The sequence below is a fragment of the Trachypithecus francoisi genome, unplaced genomic scaffold (genome assembly GCF_009764315.1).
Source record: "Trachypithecus francoisi isolate TF-2019V2 unplaced genomic scaffold, Tfra_2.0 Lachesis_group3, whole genome shotgun sequence".
Classification (NCBI taxonomy): domain Eukaryota; kingdom Metazoa; phylum Chordata; class Mammalia; order Primates; family Cercopithecidae; genus Trachypithecus; species Trachypithecus francoisi.
The window spans coordinates 104,099,249-104,108,636 of record NW_022681468.1 but is presented as its reverse complement, the minus strand read 5'-3'; the positions used below and the strand labels follow the sequence as shown (position 1 = coordinate 104,108,636).

General features: G+C 53.3%; 1 protein-coding gene across 1 annotated transcript; it reads left to right on the top strand.

The window, feature by feature from the left end:
• Window positions 1-202: 202 nt before the first annotated feature.
• On the top strand, window positions 203-8,989 carry LOC117071211 (golgin subfamily A member 6-like protein 4). The gene is given in 16 exon segments (XM_033190947.1): window positions 203-286; window positions 1,950-2,069; window positions 2,690-2,749; window positions 2,935-2,970; window positions 2,972-3,022; window positions 3,665-3,749; window positions 4,130-4,804; window positions 4,807-5,057; window positions 5,323-5,397; window positions 7,052-7,088; window positions 7,091-7,126; window positions 7,549-7,639; window positions 7,894-8,002; window positions 8,322-8,408; window positions 8,483-8,654; window positions 8,741-8,989. Coding segments are annotated over 16 exon segments (2,166 nt in total). The 3' UTR covers window positions 8,938-8,989.
• Window positions 8,990-9,388: the final 399 nt, after the last annotated feature.

The window sequence follows — 9,388 nt, the reverse complement described above, 5'->3', positions numbered from 1 at the left end:
CACAGGTCCCTCTGGACTCCCTGCTGCCTGGCCTTGCCTCCTTCCCTTACATCTTTCTCACTGACCAATGGGCTTGGAGCATTAAGGCCACGCCCCTCTTCTGAGTTCTAGTGGGGCCCTGGTTACACCTCCTCTGGCTCAGTTGCACAGCAGCCTGGTAGGTGACTGGAGGCATTCAGCCCTGCTCACTGGGATTTCGCTGATGTGACCCCAACCCTGCCTCCCTCCGCACCCCATGATGTCAGAAAAAACACGACAGGGAAAATTCACCACAGCCAAGAAAAAGGTAAAACGCACCAGATCATAGCCCCCAACCCAACCACAGATCCCCTCCAATGACAAGACCGTTGAAAGAGTCCATACTACTCCTGAGGCATACCCGATTGGGACCCCCAACACCAGCGACTCTGGGCTCCCCCCCACCAAATTCTTGTCAATCAGTCCCACCCCTTCAGCAAGCAGCCCAATCGCTGCCCTTGCCAATCTTTACCCCAGGGTGACTTTGGGCGGGTGACTCCGGGGGCTCCCCGCTCTATACTCTGGCCCTCACCTCCTGCTGCCCCAAGCCCAACCTCCCTGGGCTCTTTGGGCTTGTGTCTCCCAGGACCTGGGTTCCCCAGCCCTGGCCCCACACTCGCCAGTCTTCCCTGGATGACTTTTGGCTGGTGACTCCCAGGTCTTCCTACTGCAGACTCTGCCCTCCCCTCCTGCTGCCCCAAGCTCGACCTCCCTGGGCTCTTGGGCTGGCGTCTCTAAGGACCTGGGTCTGAACCCTTGTTTCCCTACCCAATCTTGGAGTGGCGACTCGGGCATTGCACTGATGTGGTCCCCTCAACTGGGAGGAGTGGAATGTAGTGATGTCACAGTCCCCCTAGGAACTGTCATTACTGCTGCAAGACCAGCCTTTGATCTTACAACCCAGTCCCCTAAGTTTTCTCACCCCATTTCCGGATCCTCTGGTCACAGCACAAATTTCCAGTTGGAAGGGGAATGGAGACTGTGGGAACCAGGAGCAAAAGGTTTCAGACTGCCTTACTCCCTTAACATAGACATTGACAGTGGGAAAAGCCTGCACTTCCCCTGTGTGCTCAAAACGTTGACAGTATCTCTGGGTGGCGATGGGAGAACAGGTTTGGTTTGGTTTTCTCCCAGACTTCTACTTTGCAGAGAGACTTTAACATTCTTTTCTGAGTTCTCCACAGTTCTGGGACCAGACTGTCCTTCAGTCAGTGGTCTCTGAAGTGAGATTTGCTCATCTTCAGTGGAGTAGATCTTGGGAAACTGAACTAGACAACTTGAATCTTCCTCATATCATCTCAACCTGGGGTACTTTGAGTGCCACAGGATGAATGTGGGACATCTTTCTGAAGCATCTGATTCACCTGATTCTCTTGAGATAAAACATTAATGTCCTTAGGGATGACAGTCACATAGGTTTCGAAGCATATACCAGACTTCTCTCTGAAATCAGGCTTGGGTTGTCCTCTTTCTGATAAATTCCCAGATTTAACAAAAAAGCTGCCTTCTGCTGTAAGGACACATTGATATGCAAGTGTGAGAGGTACCGGTGCATTTCCTCACACTAACAGACATGTGAAGATGTATGACTCTAAACCACATGGCATACAGTTCCTGCCTGCTTCATGTTTACTTTTCAAACTCTGCCCTGGTTTTTGTCCCTGGCAGCTACTGATTCATGGCAAAACCCCAGAGTTTGGAGTCAGAAGACTGAGTTTAAGTTCCAGTATTGCCTTTTTTTTTCTTTTTTCTTTTTTCTAACCATGGTATCAATCCCTCTCAGTCACTAAAGGATTGTGACAACACCTTGTACAGTTGGTGGTGGCATTAAATCAGATGGTGTATAAGGGTATTTTGTAAAAACTGTAAAGGAGGATGTGGCTGTAGGGGCTGATAGTTTTCATGAGTGTTACTGCTCTTCTTTCCCACAGTTAAAAGAATATTGGCAGAGGAAGAGCCCTGGCGTTCCAGCAGGAGCTAACAGGAAAAAGAAAATCAATGGCAGTAGCCCTGACACAGCCACTACTGGTGGTTACCGCTTACCTGGGGATGTGAGTCTTGGCTGGTTAGGCTCCTGGGGACAGGGGACCCAAGGGGCAGTGGAGGACAATTGTTAAGATTGTGGATGGACTGTTGGGTACTGGTTAAGAATTCTGGGTTTGAATCCTGCCTCTCCATCTGCTAATGACTGATTAGGGATTCATTAAGATATGATTTAGGGCAAGTTGCTTGAGGTCTTCGGGTCTCTCTTTTCACATCTGTATAATAGAGGTGGGATTTTTTTACTTCCATTTGTGAAGTTTAAATGAGATTTGTTATTGTTGCTTTTATGAGAATCCTTAGTACATGGCCTGCTGTAAACACCCAGGACACCCATGAAATGGTCGTTGCTGTTTGATTTTCCTCATTCCCAGTCTCAAGGGGAAGCCAGGCCAATGAGAAGAGTCACTTGCCATCAGGCTGTCCCTTTAGGAGTCACTGAAAGGGCCCCAGGGTGGGATGGTGGGGTGGTAAAAACCATAAGAGAAGTTGGCACAAAGGAGTTATGGGACAACTGGTCCAAGATAGGCAGAAAAGAAATGTTTGTCAGTTGATGGGGAAGAAAGGAAGTCAGGGGGCTTAGACACTGAGGGGGATAGAACATCTCCATATGCACTCTCATCTCTTGTAGTCAGCAACAGGTGTCTACGGGGAGGGCCCTGTGTCATCTACTACCCTGAAAGATCTGCAGGTAAGAGGCCCTGGGCCGAGGTTCAATGACCCTGCAGGCCAGCCCTCCAACCTCCTCCCACAGCAGGGGCTGGTTGCCCCTCTGCCAGCTGAGACAGCCCACACACACCCCTCCCCAGCCCTAATGATTGTTCTCTCTACCCTTCTCCGCAATCCTCATCCAACTCCTCTCCGCATGCACTTCAGAGCCAGTACCAAGAACTAGCAGGAGCCCCGGACTCAAAGCTCCGTAATAATCAGTCAACTCAGTGAAAACATCCATTCACTGGGAAGAGTCCAGTGGCGTCCTCTGATTCCACGCTGCCAATCCTGTATTCATTTCCCATTGGAGCTCTGAGTCAAGGGGCTAGGGGCCCCTGGTACCAAGGGAAATTGGGGAGCTGGGGCACACAGGCCTCACCTGGATGGACCCCAGAGCACAGAACGTGCAGCATGGCTCTTCTGCACTGCCCTCTTTGCTGACTCTCTCCTCTCCAGACACCCCTGCTTGAGTTCTTGCCACACACATCCTGGGGTTGTTGCCTCTCAGGGAAGCACTAGCCTGACTGTCAGGGGCCTGTATTTCTGCCCTGACCCAGTCCCTAATTTGCTTTTTGAGTCAGGACAAGCCTTCTCTCCTCCTTGGGCTCATGTTTCTGGAGGAGGTAGAGTATCAAAGGTCTCTGTTAGCTCTGAGAGTTCAAGATTTAAAGGCCCCTAGAATGGAAACCTCAGGGCCAAGGGCTCCTGTCTGTCCTTTTCTGTCTTATATCTCTGCTGTGAAGAACCGTACCTGGCCTGTAGGTGCTCAGTAGATGTTGACTGAACGCACCTTTCTAAATCACAAGCTGGCAGAATGGGGGGGCCTTTCTCGAACTGTCTCTAGAGGTTCACCAGCCCCTATCACCAGGGCCCTTTCGCCCTGTGCTTTGGGCAGGTTCGCACATTGAAGGAGGAGAAGCATGAGATACATCGGGTACAGAAGCTTGGGAGGAGCATCTTCAAACTCAAACACCAGAGGCGTAAGATGGGGCTGGCGTGACCTGGGGGCAGGACCGGCATCAGAAGGCTGTGGGGGTGGCTTAGAATGCCCCAGGGAGGGGGGTGGATGGAAGGGCTTTGAGGCAGAGGGAGAGAGGTCTGTGCCAGGAGACTGCAAGCCTTGTCATCTGCTTGAGACTTGGTGTCCCCATCAGCAAAGAGGGAGGAGTGCCCGTTGTCAGCCACCCACAGTGCTCTCCATCTGAAAGTGGCTTGGAAGATTGGCTACCATCTGGGTGGGAGGAATCATTAGCAGTGAGGGCAAGTTTAGGAAGCCTGAGAGGAGGAGCTCTGCAGCAATGGGAGGATTTTTTTTTTTTTTGAGACTCCAGAGGCCCTTATTGTCTGCTTCCTTTCTCAGCTGAACCCCGGGACCCAGAGCCCCCAGCAGGGCCCTTGGAGGTGGAGCAGCTACAAGATGAGACCAAACACCTAAGGAAGGAGCTGGAGAGCCTAGGAAGACAGCTCCAGGCCGAGGTGGGAAACAATCAGATGTTGAATCTCCTGAACAGGAGACAGGAGGAGAGGCTATGTGAGCAGGATGAGCAGGAGGACAGGCTACGTGAGCAGGAGGAGAGGCTACGTGAGCAGGAGGGGAAGCTACATGAGCAGGAGGAGAGGATATCTGGGCAGAAGGAGAGGATACATGAGCAGGATGAGAGGCTATGGGAGCAGGAGTGGCTGCCAGAGCAGGAGAGGCTGCTGGAGGTGAAGAAGCTGTTGGAACAGGAAAGACAGGAGGAGGAGGAGGAGGAGGAGAAGCTGGTAGAGCATGAGAGGCTGCTGAACCAGGTAGAGAAGTTGCTGGAAGAGGAGAGGCTGTGGGAGCAGGATGAGAGGCTGCGGGAGGAGGAGAGGCTGCCAGAGCAGGAGAGGCTGTTGGAGCAGGTGGAGAAGCTATTGGAACAGGAGAGGTGGCAGGAGGAACAGGAGAGGCTGCTGGACCAGGGGAGGCTGCTGGACCAGGTGGAGGAACTGTTGGAACAGAAGTTGTGGGAGCAGGATGAGAGACTGCGGGAGCAGGAGAGGCTGCTGGAGCAGTGGAGAAGCTTTTGGAACGGGAGAGGCGACAGGAGGAGCAGAAGAGGCTGCTGGAGGAGGAGCAGCTGCTGGACCAAGTGGAGAAGCTGCTGGAACAGGAGAGGCTGTGGGAGCAGGATCAGAGGCTGTGGGAGCAGGAGACACTGCAGGAGCTGGAGAGGCTGCGGGAGCTGGAGAGGATGCTGGAGCTGGGGTGGGAAGCCCTCTACGAGCAGCAGACTGAGCCACACAGCAGCTTCGAGGAGCTGGTGGGTTGCCCCACCTTGGGAGCCTGCCCTCTTCCCTAGCCCTCCAGGCCTGTTTCCCCACCTGTAAAATGGGGCATTGTAGCCCTCACATGAAATGGTATTTCTAAAGGCACCTGTGAGCCACAGCCCTGCTCTGATGGCTGTGGGAGAGAGGGGATGATTTCTCTAACCTGCCTCCACCATTCCCAGTGCTATGGGAGGCAGACACCAAGTTCTGGGGTCTCCAGCTACAGTGGGTGGCCACTGATTGCTCCTCTCTGTCCAGAACAACGAGAACAAGAGCACACTGCAGTTGGAGCAGCAAGTAAAGGAGCTGAAGCTGGGCGAGCTGAAAGACAGGGTAACCTCTGACCCATCCAAGAAGGGCTGGGAGATGGGCACCAGCCTCTGGGGAGGAGAGGTGCCAGGCCAGAGGCAGCTGCAGCCTGGGGGCAGGTGACCCCAGCACTCTCCAGGGCAGTCCTATGACTGTTTCTTGCTTCCTGCCCTCGGAGTTTTAGAGGTGGGGAGCCCTGGGCTCCCCTCCAGGTCTGGACATCATTATCCCAGCTAGAGGCATGGAGCCCTCGAGTCACAGGGAAAGAGACAGTGGTGTAAGAGGTTGGCCGGGTGCAATGGCTCAAGCCTGTAATCCCAACACTTTGGGAGGCCGAGATGGGCAGATCCCGAGGTCAGGAGATCGAGACCATCCTGGCTAACACAGTGAAACCCCGTCTCTATTAAAAAATACAAAAAACTAGCCAGGCGAGGTGGCAGGCGTCTGTAGTCCCAGCTACTCGGGAAGCTGATGCAGGAGAATGGCATAAACCCGGGAGGCAGAGTTTGCAGTGAGCTGAGATCCGGCCACTGCACTCCAGCCTGGGCAACAGAGTGAGACTCTGCCTCAAAAAAAAAAAAAAAAAAAAAAAAAAGAGGCTCCTTATGTCGAGTGTGGTGGCTCATGCCTGTAATCCCAGCACTTTGGGAGGCTGAGGCAGGAGAATCACTTGAGGTCAGGAGTTTGAGACCAGCCTGGCCAACATGGCAAAACCTCATCTCTACTACAATTTCAAAAAAAAAATAATTAGCCAGGCCTGGTGGTGCATGCCTGTAATCCCAGCTACTCAGGAGGCTGAGACATGAGAATCATTTGAGGCCAGGAGGTGGAGTTTGCAGTGAGCTGAGATCACACCACTGCACTCCAGCCTGGGACACAGAGTGACACTGTCTCAAAACCATATGGATAAACCAAAAATACTCCTTAGATTCAAACTGGATTCCGGCCTCAGTTCCACTGGTTATCATTCAACTACCTTGCATCTCTACGTCTCTGTTTCTTTAACTTCAAAAGGAAGTTAGCGTTTTCCTTGCAGAGGTGCTCAGGATTAAATGAGATAACACATGGAGACAGTAGGCATGTAGCACACTTAGCAGATGGTGGTTGGCTCTCCTTGCTATTCCACCAGTCTGTGGCCTACAGTTTAAATGGTGGGGAAAAGGATGTGAGATTTGAGGCTGGGGAAGGACGCATGGGGTTCTAGGCAGGAAGGCAGTCTCTTAGGCCTGGAGCAAGGGACCAGGGGCCTGGGGAGGTCACAGAGCCCCACAGTGCCCTTGCTACCCTATTAATGGGCCAGGAATCCGGAAGCCAGCTACCAAATGCCCTCATGCCCAGGGTCTTCCTGCAGGTAGAGCTGAAGAGCCAAGAGGCTCAGAGTCTGCAGCAGCAGGGAGACCAGTACCTGTGTCACCTGCAGCAGTATGTGGTCGCTTAGCAGCAGGTGGCCACTTATCAGCAGCTGACCTCTGAGAAGGAGGTGCTGCACAGGCAGTTACTGCTGCAGACCCAGCTCCTGGACCAGCTGCAGCAGCAGGAAGCTCAGGGCAAAGCAGTGGCTAAGATGGCCCGCCAAAAGTTGCAAGAGACCCAGGGGAGGGAGTTGCTGAGGACAGGGCCCTGAGAGGGACAACTTGGCAACCTCCGTGCCTTCTCACCCTCTTTCCTGGCCTCTTAGGAGCACCTGGAAGCTACGAGCCAGCAGAAACAGCAGCTAAAGCCCAGTTGAGCCTCATGGCTCTCCCTGGGGAAGGTACGGGAGCCCACTCGGAGGAAGAGGCGAGAGCCCCGGGAGGAAAGGGGGACTGTTAGCAGCATAAGATTGAGGAGTTGGAAGAGACCTTTAAGACAGCTGGTCATTATGCTGACCGGGTGTCCGCGCTAAGTTCAGTATCAATATAGTGACCTCCTGGGAGCAGGAGGCCATCAGGTTGCCTAAGGACAGGAGAACTGGCCCAGGTCAGAAAGGGACCAGGTCAGGACTCCCGCACCAATCGGTAGTGGGACTGTTCCTGGGCAATATGGTAAGATCTTGGTTCTTAAAAGTAAAAATACAGAACAGCTCACTCCTCTCTGGGAATGGGCTGGCTCAGGGCTACACAGTGAGGGTGGGGGCAGAGGTGGGCCCCCAGTACTTCCCTTGTTGGGTTGTCTGAGGACCCCTCTGGCCTAGAGGAGATGGAGGAGGACATCTGGACAGTGAGGAGAAGGAGGCGCCTCGGCCCATGCTGAACATCCCAGGGGACCTGGAGAACCTGGAGGCCAGGTGAGCCTGACTTTCCCTGTCCCTACTTTGTCATCTTCCTCGGTGGTCCCTACCAGATCCCCTTATGTTCTTGGTTTCCCCGCCTTCTGATTTCTGTGGACTTTCATTCCTTCCGGGAGCCAGTGGTCAAGCACCTTTTCATCTGTGACCAACAGGTGCACACTCTGAGCCCCAAGGGAAGGGGCTGTGTTCCACCTCCCTGCCCCGGTTGTTCTGTGTATGTCCCTACAAGAACACTCACCTCTCGCCTTCAGGTGGCATTTTTCAATGACGCTGCAGCCAGTGCCCAGGAAGAGCAAAGGGTGTGCTGCCAGCCCCTGGCTCACCCAGTGGCTTCATCCCAAAGGACCCCAGGGACCGGGGGTGAGTCTGTGTGTGGGGAGACCCACCGAGCCCTGCAGGGGGCCATGGAGAAGGTGCAGCTGAGTAGGTCCTGGCATGGGCCAAGAACGGTGTGGGCGGGGCAAGGCAGGTGATTCTTGAGATGTGATCCCATTATTTTGGCTCCAGAGCGACTTTATGGAGGACAAAGTGGACCTGAAGGAGCCGGTGGAGTAACTAGAGCTTCAGTTCATCCACCTCTCGGGACAGACACCATGAGTGAGCGGGAGGCCAGGGTACGGCAGGGGGAGCTGCTGGGCTGTCAGAGGGCCCCCAGCCTCTGAGCTGTGTCCTCCCGCAGGAAAGTACATCAGCCAGAGAGCAGTGCCAAAATGCATCACTGGGAGAGGAGGACATCATCAGGCTGGCCCAGGACCAGGAGATGCAAGTAGGGTGTGCAACATCTCTGTGGGGGTGGGGGTGGGAGTGAACTTGGGCACCGGCACCAGCATGGCAGCTAAGCACCCCTCCCTCCAGGTGAACCTGCTGGAGCTACAGGGACAGGTGTTGTGGCTTGTGGGCAACCAGAACAAGGGGCATGACAAATTCCTGACCACTGCCCAGAGTCCTGCTGATCAGTCCGCTCTAGGAGCCCCAATCCCCCAGGAGCTTGGGTGTGCTGACAAGCAGGGTGGTGAGTAGAGCCCTCAGGCGGGGTGGGCAGGCAGGAGCAGGGGAGGCTCGCCCTGAGCTCAGATCCCCTCCTCCCTCTGTCTGAAGATCTTCATGAGGTGAGCCTCACTGACAGCGTGGAGCCTGCACCAGGAGAGGCCAGAGTGGGTTCTCCCCACGACAACCCCACTGCACAGCAGATTGTGCAGCTGCTTCCTCTAACGCAGGACTCTCCAGGAGCACCGAGGCTTGGGCAGCAACCCCTGCATGCCATTCTTTTCACGGTGCTGAGATCAGGGAGATAAACATCATCATCATCTAAGAGCTGGTCAAGAAATTTAAAAACAAACAAAAAAAGTTTAGGGGTTAATCTCCTACACAATTCATTTACTTCATTTGAATGTTAGAGCCACTCATGTTTATTTGTGTTTCTAACTTAGTTTAAATTTATTTGTAAAAAGTTACAAAAGAGTGGGTCTTTCCCTCATGTTCGCTATGGCATCCTTTAGCATTTTTCTTCTTATTTGATAACTGTAGGTTATTAGCATGCATATCGAGTTTGCTCTATGTGGTGGGAGTTCAAACACGCAAAGACCCACTATATGCACAAACCTGTTCTTACTGGTTTGGAATAGGCTGCCATGCTTTTTTAATGTTATTGCAGCATGTATATTCATTACGGAATTCAGATAAAATTTGCCTATGTTCTGCTATTATGCTTGATCGACTCCTAATCACAGTGAGCTCTTCATTAGC